This window comes from Myotis daubentonii, chromosome 13 (assembly GCF_963259705.1).
Source record: "Myotis daubentonii chromosome 13, mMyoDau2.1, whole genome shotgun sequence".
Classification (NCBI taxonomy): domain Eukaryota; kingdom Metazoa; phylum Chordata; class Mammalia; order Chiroptera; family Vespertilionidae; genus Myotis; species Myotis daubentonii.
In genome coordinates this window covers 28,135,948-28,154,259 of record NC_081852.1, presented here as the reverse complement: position 1 = coordinate 28,154,259, position 18,312 = coordinate 28,135,948, and the positions used below count along the sequence as shown (strand labels likewise).

Genomic DNA, 18,312 nt, shown 5'->3' with positions numbered 1-18,312 from the left:
GGAGCCTGCAACCACGGGGAGCTGGGGGTCCCCTGCCCAGGCCTGACACCTCTGCCGGAGGCCTCAGGCCTGGGCAAGGGGCCGATCCGGTGATTGGTGATCGGAGGGTGATGAGGGTCAACTCCTCTGGCCGAGGCATCAGGCCTGAGCGGGGGGCTGAGCCGGGGATTGGGGGGATATGATGGTCCCCTTGCCCAGGCATGAAGCCTGGGTCAGAGGCGTCAGGCTTGGGCAGGGGGTGGAGCAAGCGATCAGAGGGAGATGGGGGTCCCCTGCCCAGGCATGATTCCTGGGCCAGAGGCCTCAGGCCTGGGCGGGGGCCAGAGCCAGTGATCGGGGGGAGATGGGGGTCCCCTGTCCAAGCCTGACACCTCTGGCGGAGGCGTCAGGCCTGGGCAAGGGGCCGATCAGGTGATCAGAGGGTGATGGGGGTCTACGCCTCTGGCTGAGGCATCAGGCCTGGGCTGGGGGCAGAACCAGTGATGGGGGGAAATGAGGGTCCCCTGCCCAGGCCTGACACGTCTGTCAGAGGCGTCAGGCCTGGGCAAGGGGCCGATCCTGCGATTGGAGGGTGATGGGGGTCAATGCCTGAGGGCTCCCAGTATGTGAGAGGGGGCAGGCTGGGCTGAGGGACACTCCCCCCACACACACACACCCAGTGCACAAATTTCGTGCACCGGGCCCCTAGTATTCATATATTCTTATATTTTGACAAATCCTGTTTTTTGAATTTGGATATACTAGCACAGTACTTAATAAGTGTTCTATAAATAGTAGCTATTTGGTAAATATTTGACTGACTAATCACATGGCATAATTTACATAATTTTCTTCAAGGAACAAAAAAGCATATCATTACACGCTCATTAATTTTTAGGTCATTTTTATGTAGTAAAAAGGCAAACACTATACTTTCCAATCATATTTGATCAGTGAACTCAGGTTATATCTGTACATAAAGTTAAGTTATACACAAAAGAATTAATACAGAATACTCAGATTTTTTTTAAATAGAAATAATTCAATTAAGGGGGCTTTTATATGAATGATGAAAAATATAAATGTGTATAGCGTCAAAGCTATTTTCATCTATCAAAGATAATCAGTAAAAATATTGAAAATCATATACATCCTTCAGTAGAGAGCCCAAGATATTTTTTTCTACCTTTGATATATAAATCCAACGGGGATTCAACTTATTTAACATTTTTATAAATCAGTAGCATTAGAAGAATCATACGGCCATATTAAGAAAACTCACAATTCATTTTACAGTAGTTTCCCCTTATCCGAGGTTTCCCTTTCCACGGTTTCAGTTACCCACCGTCAATTGAAGTCCAAATATATTAAATGAAAAATTCCAGAATAAAAATGCATAGGTTTTAAACTGCATGCATTTCTTAGTAGTATGATGAAATCTGACACCGTCCCGCTCTGTCCCACCTGGTATACTAATCATCCCTTGTCCAGCATATCCACACTGCATACCCTACCTGTTAGTCATTTAGGGGCGATCTGGGTTATCAGATTGACTGTGCTTGTGTTCAAGTAACCTTTACTTAATGGTCCCAAAGCACAAGAGTAGTGATCTGGCAATCTGAATACGTGAAGAGAAGCCGCAAAATGCTTCCGTTTAGTGAAAAAGTGAAAGTTCTCAATTTTATAATTAAGAAAAAAAATCACATGCTGAGGTTACCAAGGTGTGCAGTAAGAACAAATCTAGCCATGAAATTATGAAGAATTTGTCTAATTTTGCTGACACAAAAGTTACAGCCACAATACAGTGCCTGGTAAGTGCTTAGTTAAGATGGACAAGGCATTACATTTGTGGGTAGAAGAAATGAACAGAAAATGTGTTCCAATTAATGGCTACATTTTATGCCAGAGAGCACTGAGCCGATAGGGGAATTTAAGCAAGGGATCCGCTAAAACGAGTGACACAAAGCCATTTACTGTAAATAAGGATGGTTATATAGATTCAAGAACAATTTTGGACTGAAAATTTATAAAAATTACTGAAGAGGCTGTGAAAAAGCTGCTGTCACATTTCCAGCAGAGTTAAAGAAGTTGAATAGGGTTTGGTACTATTTGCAGTTTCAGGCATCCACTGGGGATTTTGGAATATATCCCCCCATGGCCTACTGTAAATATTTAAAGAATATAAATATGGAGGACAGGTATGATTCCTAGAGGAATATTCCATATAACTTTGAGAGATGATATACTTTTAGTCCTGCACTGTACTTAAGCCAGCACTTCTTAAACTTTTCCATGAACTAGCCCCCCTTGATAAAATACCCTTAAAAAGGCTGAGAGAAGGAACATATATCCCCCTGAATAGAATAAACCCAAACTATGCCACAATTCTAAATTTCTCATGCTTTAGCTTAAAAATTCATGCTATAACAAGATATGCCATATTTATTCTATGGCTTTGCATATCTCCTGACACATAATCCTGTGACCCAGTTTGAGAAGCACTGACTTAAACCAATGTTATATCTATTTGAAAATTTTCCTAGATTATGATACTGGGATAATTTCATTTATAATGCCAGGGATAAATAATAATAAAAATTATTTGACATTTGTTGAGTACTTAATTATGTAAAAGATATTACAATAGGTTTTTTATAATTCTAAATTTTCAAATGTAAACAGTACTATGCCCACTGTAATGAAGAAAATGAGACAAAAAGTGATTAAATAACTACCCCAAGGAAATACAGCTAACAACTATTAGCTAATTTATACACAAGCTGTATTGTCTCAATCCCATCAACATTTATTTTTACCGAAATCCCTTTCTCTGACCTGTGTTTTTACCTTACTTTTCAAGAATTTAATGGCACTATGAATAACCCAAAGGCAACTAATGTCTAAAAGAAATTTTTTACCAGTGCTGGAGCTTTAAGAATGACAAAAAATGGGTGATGTAGGACTATCTATAATAAAAGCATAAAATGCTATTAGACCAGACAGCCGAACAACCTTCTAGATGTCACTCCGGATGTCCTTCCAGATGAAGCTGCTGTGGCGGGGGCTGAGGCAGAGGTGGTTAGGGGTGATCAGGCAGGCAGGTGAGTGATTAGGGGCAATCAGGAAGGCGGGCAGGTGAGCAGTTAGGGGCGGTCAGGCAGGCAGAGGAGTTAGGGGCGATCACACAAGCAGGCAAGTGGTTAGGGGTGATCAGGCAGGCAGGTGAGCAGTTAGGGGTGATCAGGCAGGCAGGCGAGTGGTTAGGGGAGATCAGCCAGGCAGGCGAGTGGTTAGAGGCGATCAGGCAGGCAGGCAGAGTGGTTAGGAGTGATCAGGCAGGCAGGCAGGCCAGCGGTTAGGAGCCAGTGGTCCCGGATTGTGAGAGGGATGTCCGACTGCCGGTTTAGGCCTGATCCTGCAGTCGGACACCCCCCCGAGAGGGTCACAGATTGCAAGAGGGTGCGGGTCTGGCTGAGGAACCCCCTCCCTGTATACGAATTTCATGCACTGGGCCTCTAGTTTATATTAAAAAATAAATCAACATCTAGCCACTAAATTGAGTCAAATCTTAGGTCCAAATAAGACTTGGCATTGCAAACAGGATGTGATGTAAATTTCATACACAAATCCTAGACCAGATCCAAAAGGGCAGCATGGAGTGACAGAGAGAACAAGAAACAGAAGTTACTTAGCAAATTCTAAATAACCTCTCATTAGCTTCTGTCACTAGCCAATTACATGTCCTTGAATAAGTTATTTGCCTAAGACTTACTAGTATGTTCACCTAATGAAGATGATGTGCTAGCAGATTTTAAGTTCCCTTCCATTTATAAGGCTTTATATCTTTTAACTTTTGCTATCTACTCATTTCAATTTATACACCTAAGTTTTCATTACTCTTAGCTGGTAACTTTTTATTAGCATACTTTTAAACAATTAGTTTTTCCTTTAATTTACATTTCTTTAAACTCAACTATCAGTCTTGGTTCTTCTTAAAATACTGTCAGTTCTTACTTTTTAACCACTTAATTTTACAATCTGAAAGTACTGACCACAATAAAACTGCCCACTGAAAATTGATGCCTTAACACTAAGTTTACTCAGAGCTCTACTGTAAAAATATTTATGAATTCAGAGGCTACTTCAGTGTATTTATTTTTTTTTTAATCCTCATTTGAGGATATGTTTTTTTAATTGATTTTAGAAAGTGAGGAAAGGAGTGAGAGAGAACATCTATCAGTTGTCTCCTGTAAACACCCCGACCAGGGATTGATTGAATCTACAACCCAAGTAATGTGTCTTGACCAGGAATTAAACTCACAATCTTTTGGTGCACAGGATGGCGCTTGAACCAACTGAGCCACCTGGCCAGGGCCAGTGTACTTACTTTTTAAAGGCTTTGATGATCTGACACTTGGCCTTAAGACTAAATTATATCATGTTTTGAATTCAAATTCAAATTAGGAGTACATTAGGAGCCATAAACTGTGCTACTAACCATCTTCCACTTTGATTTGCGATCTGCTCTTCTAATTTCTGCAGTTCCGACGTGTAAGCCATTATTCGAGCATTGCACACCATGAGATTTTTTACTGCATGTAAAATCTGGTCTTTCTGAGTGCTCAGAGAAAGGAGTTTCCATATTCCTTGTCGCATTCGAATTTCTAAATCTATTTTTTCTTGAATACTGCAGTCCTTAAAAAAAAAAAAGAAAGGCCCTTTTAAAAGATAGCAAAAATCCAAATTATAACATTTCTTTTTCCCCCTAATACCTGGAAAATGTACCAGATATCATTATAATTTTATACCATATTAGAAAAGTAACAACATTTTAATGTATAATAATATAAGAATATAGTTATTTAATTGATTTGAGAGAGAGAGAGAGAGAGAAATGTTGATTTGTTGTACCACTTATTTATGCATCCATTGGGTGATTCCTGTATATGCCCTGACTGGGGATTGAACCTGCAACCTTGGAATATCAGGACGATGTTCTAACCAACTGAACTACCCAGCCAGGGCAAAAATATAGCTATTTTAAAAAGCTCCTTGCAAAACCTTAATTTATTGCTGTATTAGGAAGTCTTTACAATCTATTGGCTAAAGAGAACAGAAAAAAAGGTGAAAACCTTTACATATTCTTACCATGACTGTACGAGGTTGAATAATGTTTCCCAAAGATTCCTGTCCTCCTGGAACTTCAGAATGTGACCCTATTTGGCTATAGAGTTCTACGTATGTAATTTCTTAAGATGAAGTCATAATGAATTAGTGTGAGCCCTAAATTCAATGACTGGCACCCTCTAGGAATGCCATGTGAAGACACAGAAAGACATACAAAGAGAATTCCATGTGAAGACGGAGGCAAAGATTGAAGCAATGAGACTAAACCAAGGGTCACCAAAGGTTGCTAGCGACTACCAGAAGCTGGAAAAGGCAAGGCAGGATTCTCCCCTAGGGCTTTCGGGAGAAGCATGGTCCTGCGGATACCTTGATTTCAGAACTCTGGCCTCCAGAAATATGAGAGAATAAATTTCTGTTGTGTTTAGCCACACAATTCTGGCAATTTATTATGGTAGCCTCAGGAAACTAACACAATAATATAGCAACTAATGTGAACAATATAGCACACGTATATCTTATATAAGTTGTATTGTGGGATGGCAAGATGTGGTTGACGACACTGAATTAACCAAGGAAACATTTTCTAAAATAGCGGATGCTGAATAAAGAAACTAAGGGTTAGCATCAAGGAGGTAACAGGCTACCTGTTACAGTAAACAATGTAAATAAAATCTCAGAAGCAAGCTAGCAAAATCACTGTACTTAGAAAATGTCAGAAGTGTTAGCTACCTGGAACAGAGATTTAGAGTATAGTTTTGGATATATTTTAGTTTTAAGAGTCACCATAAAACTACTAATCATTTTAGTTTTGAAAAGTCTTTTATTCCATTCAATGATCTTATAATGACCTGACTCTATCTATATACTAGTTCATATGTAACATTAAAATTCTGTAAACTGAAATGTACTGCTCTGATTTAATTTACAGTGGCTTTTTAAAAATCATAAATCATCAGATACTTTATTATACTAAAAACATGTAATAATGCTCCAATATGTCTAGTTTTAAATTAAATTGACCTTCCTGGCTTATGTGGTAAAAAAATTAATACTGTAATTTACCTTTTAACTAGATCAGAATCTAAATTTTAAAAAGTGAATAGAATCTAGTAACAATAAAGTTCAGTCTTTTCAAAAAGAAAAGCTGAAGTTAGGAGAGCAATAGTCTATGAAGATTACCCAAAGAAAAACTGAAGTAAATGACTACTCAGATCAGTCAAATATATTGGTCACATGCAGAAAACAGATCTGTTTAATTACCTCCTGTAATTACATCATGTAATGACCACATAAATATCTTCTTTTGTAGTATAACTCAAAACTGGTATACTATATAAATGCAGTCATTCGCTAGTGCTCCTTCTTTACACATAACTGAACTTCAGCAACTCCATTTCATCTTTTTATGACTTATCGGCCACAAAGTAAATTCTTCTTTACCATAATCAGTAATTATTTATGAGGACTATCTATGTGGCCCATATGTCTATAGAAATAAACTCTGGCAGGTTGGTTAGGATTGGAAAGTACACATAGGTAGCCACTTGAAGCTGGTATGAATAGCTTCAGCCCACAACTCAAATATAAACAAATACCATCTGGTACCATTAAATTCAATTTTGCTTTTTAAATGCTACAGTGAGGCAGCCCGTTGAACTAGCACAAGAAGTTCATAAAACTGGCTGCACATTAGAATTACTTCAGTCAGAGAGGAAAGCCTTATAAAAAGTACCTAATCTTCTTATGGCCTACCCCAAAACAATTAGTGTTTCTGAAGGAGAAGCCTGAACACACACACCCCCATCCCCCACACCCCAAGTTCCTCTGGTGACTCACTATACAGCCGGAATGAGAATGACGGCTGGACCACTTGAAATTCCACAGCCACCTATTGCAACAACCTTAAGGAACCAGTAGATGGCCACAGCCACATTAAAGAATCAGTTCAGGCTTCCAGGGTTTCCATCTTGTAAATGAAGACTGTTTAATCTTCATCACTTATTGATAACGGCTACAAAATTATAGAGGCTTTGGAAATAGTGGAGGGAAAAAAAGTAAAGTCAGGGGTGTGTTTTTTAAAGTTCTTATTTTTAAGATTAAATATTCATTAAGGAAATGAAATATATTTAGTAAATATTAATATTAGAACTCTATCCTCTCGGTGTCAGCAAAATATGGCCAGGCTGCTGCCTGTTTTTAAAACGCTGTATTGGAGCTCGGTCACACCCACCCATTTCTAGGGTCTATGGCTTTCAAGCTGTAACAAAAGAGTTGAGTAATTTCAACAAACAGTCTGGCCCACAGAGCTGAAAGTACTTTCTAGCCATCCTTTTATAGAAATAATTGGTTGATCCTGAACCGAGACAAATTAACATACTTAGTAAACTGTGAGTCTACCTCCCCTTCTCTAGGATGCTTGAATATGAATCTGGGAGGGCTATTGGCCAGTTTTATTCTCCATTGCAACTTCTTCCAGTATACATCTATCCTATCTCCCTCTGGTCAAACTATACCTCTAGCCAAGAGAGGCTTTATGGAGTTGAAGGACCTGCCTTTAGCTAATAAGGGGTGCAAAGTATTCCTGGAGTAAGAGTTGATGTCTACTGCTATCCACAATGAAAACATTGATCAAGTAATGAGGGCACCCATTGAGCATTCAATGGTGACGCTTAATGACCTCAAAGAGGAAGAACAAGGACCTAAAAACAATACCGCTGCTTCCTGGGCCATAATGGCAGAATCAAGGCTGAGTAGGACCCATGACAGAAGCATGTTTCCCTATACCCGTCCCTCTTTGACATGTCTAAATGCAAGTCTCCAGGAAGAAAAGAGAATGGGGTGGGGGACAGGGGAAGTCTTTAATTTTCTGAATAAAGGCTCGCTTGCAATCAAGTCAAACAGAAGCCTATGAAAGTGTCCTGTTCTTGTAAATATTTAGTCAGGCTGATAAAATGAAAAAGGCAATACTAAAAATGAAATAGAGAGATGACTTAAAAGTGAAAATCTAGATTACATAGAAAACAGAAACATACTAAGATTTAAGAGCTAGAATGGCACAAAGGAAGTGCAAAGAAAATGGTCTTAGTGTTGGAATTAAGTACTGATTAAAAAAAAAAAATTAAGTTGGGCTGGTGTACTAATCCAGATAGTAACTATCAGTAACCTAATGGATATACTAGGTAAACCATATTAGCTAAGAAACCAAGATGACAAAGATTGCAGAAGGATATATACAGTATACATTCCTTCTAAAAGAAATTGTATGTATTTTAAGAATTTTTTATATATGGAATGTAATCTGGAAATTGTAAATAGTGATCATTCTGGGTAATGGAACTGGAGAAAGAATTCTTAAATTCATGTTTGTATATACGTTCACTTTTCTGCAATGATTGTATTACTTCTCAAATTTTATTTTTATAAAGATTTTAAAAGCTCAAATATTTGTAAGAAAAGGTGACTGCCCCAATTGCCCAAATAGAACAAAAAATAATAAAGAGTCACCCCTCAAACACATCCCGACTGCCAAGTACTATGCTAAGTACTTTAAAGAAGTTCTCAAATCCCAACTACTTTCTGGGACTGGCATATTACCCATTCTACAACTGTGGGAACTGAGCTTTAGAAAAGACAGGTAACTTATTCAAGGCTGCACAACAAGCAGACTTCATTTTTACCTCAATCTGACTCAATAAATCAATATTCTTTGCCAGCGATTTTCAACAGATGTGCTGCAAGAATTTTTAAATGGACTTTATTTTTAAATATATTTTTATTGGTTTCAGAGAGGAAGAGAGAGAGAGAGAGAGAGAGAGAGAGAGAGAGAGAGAGAGAAACATCAATGATGAGAGAGAATCATTTGATCGGCTGCCTCCTGTACACCCCACACTGGGGACTGAGCCTACAACTAGGGCATGCGCCCTGACCTCCTGGTTCAGAGGTCGATGCTCAACCACTAAATAAAAAAAGACAACAGCCAACACAAGAGTCACCTGGTATGAATGAATCAAAATGATAACTATTTTTTTGTCAGATGGGCAAAAATTATACTTTTGGTTATGCTGCAGGATTTTAGCAATTAGTTTACGTGTATCATGAGATGAAAAAGGTTAAAAATCACTGTTCTATGCTGTGAGTAGTCATGGATGACTCCAAGGTTTGAGTAGAGTGTTTCACTACTGGACCAAAAATTTTGGTCCTATCCCTTCCTATTACGTGGCAAGTTCATTAATATCAAGGGAAGTACACCAAATAAAAAGTCAGTGTTAGTCAAGTATAAATTTTTCTTATATTCCTGCCAGATTGAATCCTATTACTATTTTGCAATTTTTCTCCAAAATCTTGACAGAAGGAATGCTACAGCTCAATTAATTTCCTGTTGCCTAAGTCAAGACAACATTAAGTATTATACCTTCCCACATGTAAATAATCCATGTAGCTAAACTTCTTTCATGACCTTATCCTCTTGTCTGTTTCGTATTATTCCTAAATATTACTGCTGCATGCAGCTAAATAAATGCATTTTAACGGCTACACAACACCTATACAGTCAGTGCAAGAACCTCCATACATCGCCAATTCACTAGAAATCAAGACTTTTGTTAACAATTAGGATAAAATTACATAATAGGACAGCACAGAAGTATTTTACATCAAAATGTTCGAAATACTTGAAAATGCTGGTAAAAATTACTGACAAAGGCATTGGACTCTTTGCATAAGGATTCTTAATGTTTTTGCTTGCTTTTTCCCAGTACTACTGAAGCCTTCCTACCAATTTTGTACCTGCTGAGGTTTTTAAGATTCTAGAAAAGATAACAGGTTTCTAAGCAAAGGTTTTGCCAGCTTTCTAAGCAAAGATAACATGTTGGACCATACAAAATTGCTACTATCCTACCAAACCAATTTTGACCTGCAAAAACGGCAATTTTATATGGTTTGACCTACTTCAGAAATAGGTAAAAGAAGGTGGAGATTAAAAAAATGGAAGTAAAGATCCTCTTTTATTAAAGACCGGAAAGTTGTGGTTTAAGAGTGTTGAATGGATATCATTTTAATAACTGATTTTGCCAATAAATAATGTTGGTCTATATTAAGTAAAAAGGTTTCTAACACGTTCCCGTGGCAAACTAGCAAGCAGATTTCTATCCGATTCAAAAAGAATCGACTCTCAAACCAGGAAAATGGAGAGGCTACAGGGGGCTCCTCCGCCCCGCCCCCCAAGTTTATGTTGTGTGTGGACAGACATTGCTCCAGTCACTGTGCTTCCACCGAACCCCGTGCAATAAGCAGTCCGTGCTCTCCTGGCCTCCGGGGGCTTCTCGGAAATCCAGGGGCTCCCATTCCCCTGCGTCACCTACACCTGCGAAGAGACAAGTGTCTGCAACTTGGGGGCGTGGGGGCAGCGGACCGGTGCTCCTGGGAGCGCGCGGCGGGGCCCCGGCATCACGTCCCCATTCCGAGCCACGTTCCTCCCCCGAGAAACCGGGGGGCGGGAGTGTGTGCAGATTCCCACGCGCCCTCAGACCCTCCAAAGCCCGGTCTCCGAAGCCCTCCCCTTTGTTTCTGGCCGCGGCTGAATGGGAGGCGCGGGGTGCGGGCTTCCCCAACGACCAGACACAACGACGGCGCGAGGACCTGAAGCCGGACCCCCTCCTCACTCACCTGCTGAGCGGGGAGCCCCGCCGGGCCGAGCTCGGGACCCCTCTGGGTCAGCCCCTCCATCTCCAGCGCCACAGCCGGGGCCGCCGCCACTCGGCCGAGGATCAGATTTGAAAAGCCCGCCTCGGGCTGGAGCCGCGGGGGACGCCAACCGCCCGGCCGTACCAAGTCCCCGCCGCAGGGGGAGGGGGCGCAGGGACCTCGGAGCCCGCGCGCACGCGCAGTGGACGCGCCCGCGCCCCTCACCTTCCGCGCAGGAAGTTTGCCGAGACCCGAATTCTGAGAGCAGGGAGGCGGCCGGCCCAGTTAAGGCACTGATTGGGGTGTGGGCGGGGCCGAGAAAGGGGTGGGCGGGGCCCTAGGGAAAGTGTCCGCCCCTGAGCGCACCTGACCTAGCTCAAGGTATGGGGCCTATAGCAGTGATGGCGAACCGGTGACACGCGAACTCATTTTTTTGGTTGATTTTTCTTTGTTAAATGGCATTTAAATATATAAAATAAATATCAGAAATATAAGTCTTTGTTTTACTATGGTTGCAAATATCAAAAAATTTCTATATGTGACAGGGAACCAGAGTTAAGTTAGGGTTTTTCAAAATGCTGACACGCCGACCTCAAAAGGTTCGCCATCACTGGGGCTGATGGTTTTTGAGGCACCAGCTTTGCACGGCGAGACCTTCTGCCTGCATCCCACCGATGGCCTTCCAAAGCGAGGGGGCCGCTGACTCAAGCCTGCAGTCGCCAAGCTCCTACATACACAGCTCAGGGACACATGGTGTCCCTAGGGACCCATGGTCTTGCTCCCCAAGAACTAAGTGGCCAGCTCTTGCACTCACTCACACAGGGCCACTCAAATCACCGCCTTATGGGTCAGGCTGGTGAGACACCCTGTCGGGCATTTCACAGGGACTGTTCTTTTGCCCAGTGTTTCTTTATAATTCCAGATCCCCCTCACCAGAGGAGTCTGTTCTTTCTTGCAGAAGACCTCTTTCTTTACTCTTTCCCCACCAACATCCAAGGTGACAGCAAAATGGGGGATTTTCCCAGAGCCCCATTTCTTGCTGTTTCTAAAGACCAACACAAAGACACTTTTCAATTAAAGCGCTGCTGTCCCTAAAGGCCCACACAAAGACTCTTTGTAATTAAAGAGTTCTATTATTAATCATAATGGGAAAGTATGGTATCTTTAAAAAACACACACAAAATTAGAGTGCCAAAGATTTAAGGCCCTTGTGAGAGGTCCTTACAATTCATTGTCTCAAGCCCATCCTGACTTCTCCTCCAAAAGGCAACAGGAAGCCTCTCTGGCTTGTGCTTTTTTATCCTGAGGGAAATATCCCAAATCAGCCCCTCACCCCCTGCCCCCATCACCCTACACTGGTAAATGGGATGTCAAGGCCTTGGGCATTTTTCCTCCCATAAATAGGACAACCATATTTTTTATTAGCCTGAAATAGTCCTTGTTTGGATGTGTTGTTTCAATGTCCCAACAATCTCAATGTCCTACCGATTTAATATCCACTTGTCCCAAAGTGGATATTAGATTATATGGTCACAATATCCACGAGGCCCTTTAAAAAGCGGTTGGCTTGAAGATGTACTTCTAAAAATATGAGTGACTTTCCTCTCAAATGGGTAATTTGCCTCCTTGAACTAACGAGGTGATATTAGAAGCTGCCCAACTAGGAATGACCCTCTCTTTACATTAGAGGTGTATGGGTCTTTAGAAATGGCCCATATCCTTACGCTCAGATATAAAATATTCAAAACTCAAAATCACCAACACAGGGTTCATCTCCTTCTCTCCAAACACTGATTTGAATTCCAGAGTCATTAGGTGCTCTTCCCTCCAGTGCACACCTCTTAGGCTTTCCACTTTGTGGTATAATTATTCCCTACTCAAAGTGAATTGCATGAGACTGGTATAGTATCTGACTCATAAAAGTACACACAAGAAGACATGTATTATTTCTCAGATAACACACACAGCTCTCAGGTTCAGTTCAAAATACTTAATGAAACTATCATTTCATGGAAACAGGAGCAAGCCAAGCAATTTTAAATTGGATGTGGATGTAGGAATATTTGATGAGTAGATACTAGATACATAACTAGAGATCATTTATTTATAATACTCAAAGAAAGAGATCCAGGGAAGGTCCTACTTAGTAATTATCTGTGGAATAGACAGTTGTTATTGAAGACCTTTCTCTTTGGAGAAGATATGGTGTGGCCATATCTCATTATTATCCATCTAGGGATGTACCCAGGAAGTGCTTAAGATACAACTATTATATGGCGATTAAAATACCTCAGATTAGGAATGTTGTTTCCTTATTTATCGCCAGGTCCTTTCTTGCTACTGCCAGTTTAATCAAACATGGTTTTCTCTGGTGTATGAAATGTACATAAAAATAGAATGATCCAAAGAAACTACCAAAGGTTACAGATTTCACATGCAGTAGGTTTGATAAGCTTGACATTGAATGAATGAATGAATGAATGAATGAATGAAACAACTCCCTGAAAGTAAGAAGTACAGTACAGTACTATCTTTGACCAGCTCAAATTTCTGAGAGATAACATTTCGGCATCTCTCATTTGAGAGACAACATCCCACCCTCCTTGTGCTCCTACAGTAGGTGGATGCCCATCCAACTGCTCAGGTGAAGGTTGAGTGATAAAATTACTGTCCTACCAATATTACTTCCCATTATAAGTTCAACATTTAATGCCACTTATAACATAAATATTAGTCATATCTAAGATAGATGATATTTAATAATTAAATAGAAAATCCATATTTGACATAGGTAGGTCAGCCAATTTAGATAATACTAATAAATGTTCAAGTATATTTTTCTTTTCTTTATTTCCTACATTCTTCCTTTTAGCTTTCTAAATGGCCAAAAGAAAAGAAAATGCTGAACTTGAAATCAACTCTTTTACATAATAGACCCTTTATTTTTTAAAGTGTGATTTGCCTCAGAACAGGTAACTTAAGATTTCAAATATCTTCCTAGAGTCTCTTAAATAAAAAATATATATAGTCTACTAAAAGTTATCTTGGTACTTCATTTACTCATCTGTTATATTGTAGGTAATGAATTTAAAATGAACTTCATAGACTAGAACTATATTTTGAATTATATACCAAAAATAAAAGAAGGAACTGTAGTAAAGATGCTATGCGGAGACACTGCATTTGCTTAAATGAATAGGCCATAATCCAGAAACAGCTGAAGCATCATATAATCATAAGAAGGATATGGAATACAGAGTACATGTGAGGACTTATTAGCCCTATCACCTTGGGCAAGCCATTCATTTTCCTTATCTATAAAACAAGTATAATAATACCCAGCTTGTTTTTTAAAAGTTGATGTGAGACTCAAATGAGATCAGATTTGTGCGAGTGCTTTGTAAATTGTTTATCCCACACAAACACAAGGCATTGCTACCGAAGGCAGAAAGTATCAGCACCTATGCGCAAATGCACAGGACCCACAAATCACTAAGAACCGAATGAGACAAGCTTATATTTAAAAGGATATATTCAAGATAGATCACCAACCACTGAAAAATAATTAATACCTAGATTAAGTATAAAGAACTCCCACAAGTTAAGAAAAATCTAACTGGAAAATGGTCAAAAGTAATGATAAGCATATTGTAGGACTGACCCTAAATAGCAGGTAAAATGTGAAATTTGTAATTTACAGATTAACACCCCCAAGATATAATCCTATCTAATAAAAGAGAAAAATGGTAATTGTGTACGACGATACCCTTTTCATTGGCTAATCAGGGCTATATGCAAATTAGCTGCCAACTATGATTGGCAGTTAACTGCCAACTAAGATTGGCAGTTAACTGCCAACAAGATGGCGGTTAATTTGCATATATAGGCACAATGCAGGGAGGCGAAAGGGAAAGCAGGAAGAAGTCCCCTGCCACTGACAGTGATTGGAAACCCAGGGGGAAGCTAAGAGCTGGGGGGCAGGGCAAAGGCGGCCCTGAGGCCGCCTTTGCCCTGCCCCCCAGCCATGATCGGAGAATCAGGCGCCTTTGCCGCCCTGGCCAGTGATAGCAGGAAGTAGGGGTGGAGCCAGAGATGGGAGCTGGGCACAGTCGAAGCTGGCAGTCCCGGGAGCTAGGGGTCCCTTGCCTGGGCCTAAAGCGGAGCCCACGAACGCGGGGCCGCTGCAGCTGTGGGTCCCCGCTGCCCGGGCCGGACGCCTCAGCCAGAGGCATTAGACCTGGGCAGGGGCGGAGCCTGCAACCACGGGGAGCTGGGGGTCCCCTGCCCAGGCCTGACACCTCTGCCGGAGGCCTCAGGCCTGGGCAAGGGGCCGATCCGGTGATTGGTGATCGGAGGGTGATGAGGGTCAACTCCTCTGGCCGAGGCATCAGGCCTGGGCGGGGGGCTGAGCCGGGGATTGGGGGGATATGATGGTCCCCTTGCCCAGGCCTGAAGCCTGGGTCAGAGGCGTCAGGCTTGGGCGGGGGGTGGAGCAAGCGATCAGAGGGAGATGGGGGTCCCCTGCCCAGGCATGATTCCTGGGCCAGAGGCCTCAGGCCTGGGCGGGGGCCAGAGCCAGTGATCGGGGGGAGATGGGGGTCCCCTGTCCAAGCCTGACACCTCTGGCAGAGGCGTCAGGCCTGGGCAAGGGGCCGATCAGGTGATCAGAGGGTGATGGGGGTCTACGCCTCTGGCTGAGGCATCAGGCCTGGGCAAGGGGGAGAGCCAGTGATGGGGGGAAATGAGGGTCCCCTGCCCAGGCCTGACACGTCTGTCAGAGGCGTCAGGCCTGGGCAAGGGGCCGATCCTGGGATTGGAGGGTGATGGGGGTCAACGCCTGAGGGCTCCCAGTATGTGAGAGGGGGCAGGCTGGGCTGAGGGACACTCCCCCCCCCCCCCCCCACACACACCCAGTGCACGAATTTCGTGCACCGGGCCCCTAGTATTTTATAATCACTAGATTGGTAAATATTAAGAAGTTTGATAAGGGTTGGTGAGATACAAGTCAAAAGGATATTATACACTGGTAGATGGGATGTCAATTTGTTCAATAAGCTTAAAAAAAATCAGAACTACCTTGAAAAGTTGAAAGTGTATATACCCAGTAATTTTACTCTTAGGAATATATATCCTAGGGAAATTCTTGCAAGTGTGTACCAGCAACATTGCTTATAATAGTAAAAGTATTAAAGCAACTAAAATGCACATTTCAGGAGAATGAATAAAAATTATTGTGATTTAGCCAATGAAATATTCTATATCAGTAATAACAAGTAAACCATAGAGATATGCAACATCGTATCTAAATCTTTTTTAAAAAGTATATATTTTAATCCTCACCTGAGGATATTTTTTCCATTGATTTTCTTTAGAGAGAGTGGAAGGGAGGGAAGGGGAGAGAGAGAAACATTGATATGAGAGAGACACATCTATTGGTTGCCTCCCACTCAAGCCCTAACTGGGCCAGGGATAGAACCTGTAACTGAAATACATGCTCTTGATCAGGAATTGAACCCAAGATCCTTTGGTCCAAGGGCCAGTGCCCTAATCACTGAGCAAAACCAGCCAGGGCAAATCTTAGAAATATTGAATGAAGAAATCAAGTTGCAGAGGAGTACATAGAATATATAATTTTTTTAAAGCTGAATAATAACAAAGAAATTAAACAACATGTTGTTTAGGAATACCTACATGTGATAAAAGTGTATATTAAAAAAGTAAGATAGTCCTGAATACAAAACCCAGGATAGTGATTATCTCTGAAAGGCAGGGAATGGGATAGAGACAGATCATGAAGATAAAAAGCTACTGGTAATGTTTTAGTTCTTAAGTTGGGTGATGGATTCACGAGTACTCATTTTAATGTTTACCTGATAACTTTTATATTTATACTAAAGACCTGGTGCACAGATTCATGCACCAGTGTGGTCCCTTGGCCTTGCCTGCACCCTCTCACAATCTGGGACCCCTTGGGGGGATGTCAGACTACCAGTTTCGGCCTGATTCCCTGCAGGCCTGGCCAAGGGCCTCTAGTATGCATATAAGATCTTTGGTTAATCTCTTCCCGCCCTTTCCCCTCCCCGCTTCCTTCTGAGATTCATCAGTCTGTTCCATTTTTCCATGCCTGTGCATTAAGCATCTTTCTCCTGGTGGTCAGTGCATGTCATAGCCACCTGTCGGACAGTCGAATGGTCCCTTAGGCTTTTATATATATAGATATAACATATTTTCATTTGTGCGCCTCAAACATTTCGTAATAAGAAATAATTCTAAAATATTTAAAATATTCTTGTACAAGTTGAACAAAGGTGATAATGTATGGTATTTTAAAAGATCCTCACTTGGCAACATAATAATATATTTTTTGGCTTGCAAAATTTGACTTACATTTGACTGGTTTCCAATAAATTTTACTATGTGAAAGTGTGGAAAGCACAGCTGTAATGCAACAACACCTATCCCAGGGAGAGAGGACATTAGGCCATGTGGATTTATCTGTGAACACTTCAGAGCCACTACTTAGGAGCTCGGTTTGGGGATGGGGTGGATGGAATTTGCAAAGGATGGGAGGTTTTGTCAGCAGGTGGGGATGAAATTAAGTGCAATTTGAGTTATTACTGTTAATGTGACCTGCATATTACTCACAGGCATACGGGTATTGGAATGACATTAAGATCAGAGAGCACTTTACTGAGTAAGCAAATCAGCCAGAGGAATTAGTTACATGACTTGAATAAATGATCCTCAAACTGTGGCACACAAAGACTTTCCAAGGTTTATATAGGCCTGGGCAGTTTAAAAGGAATCATTGTCAAGATCTTCAACTTATGGTCCCTATCCTAAAATTGATCTACCTAACAACTTGCCTGCTGTCTAGGCCTCACATTAGTCTCCCTTTAACAATTTCCTTTTCCTACTGGACAAAGAAAGGCATCATTTACCCATTCAGACTGGTTGCCCCAGGGTATAAAACCATCTGGGGCCCAAAGGGACAATAAAATTTATTGGTGTTGATGTTGCTGTAAGTGATGAACCAGGGCCTCAGTGCTTACATTTAAAATGAAAACCAGATGTGGGCTGGATGTTGTAACCTGTGTCATTTTAGTATTATTTCATATTCACCCATGTACACATAAAATAATTGGAGGGGGGAAAGGATTCATTCATCTCATTATGTGATTGATTTCCAGGAAAAATTTGCATTTGATGTATAACATTGGTCCATTATACTTTGTTATATACTTATTTTGTTCTTATCAGTTGTGTTCTACCAAGAATTTTAATAACACAGTCCAAAAAAACACAAAAAACCCCCAACAACTCTAGAATTAAATCTTATAGCTAAATGAAATATAAAAAATGTATAAAATTCCAATTTGCATACATATGTTTGTTGCAGAGAAACATGGTAGGATCACAAAAATAATTTATATGAGCATAATATTCTGTGGAGGAATTAGAATAAAACTACAAGTTCAAATAGTAAAAGGAACAATGTAAAGTTTCCAACTTACAGATAAAGTT

At 41.1% G+C, this 18,312-nt stretch overlaps 1 protein-coding gene across 2 annotated transcripts in view; it reads right to left on the bottom strand.

Annotated features, from left to right (window-relative positions):
* The window catches only part of RTKN2 (rhotekin 2), a 72,480-nt gene extending 61,420 nt beyond the window's left edge, over nt 1-11,060 (bottom strand). The window contains exons 1-2 of one of the 2 annotated variants that reach the window (XM_059662609.1): nt 10,771-11,060; nt 4,478-4,674 (exon numbers count right to left, since the gene is read on the bottom strand). In XM_059662609.1, the coding sequence (XP_059518592.1) occupies nt 4,478-4,674; nt 10,771-10,830 (257 nt within the window). In that variant the 5' untranslated portion in view covers nt 10,831-11,060. The remainder of the gene's footprint in view (nt 1-4,477; nt 4,675-10,770) is intronic. The other variant, XM_059662610.1, reaches the window with a different exon arrangement.
* Between the last annotated feature and the right edge of the window lie 7,252 nt (nt 11,061-18,312).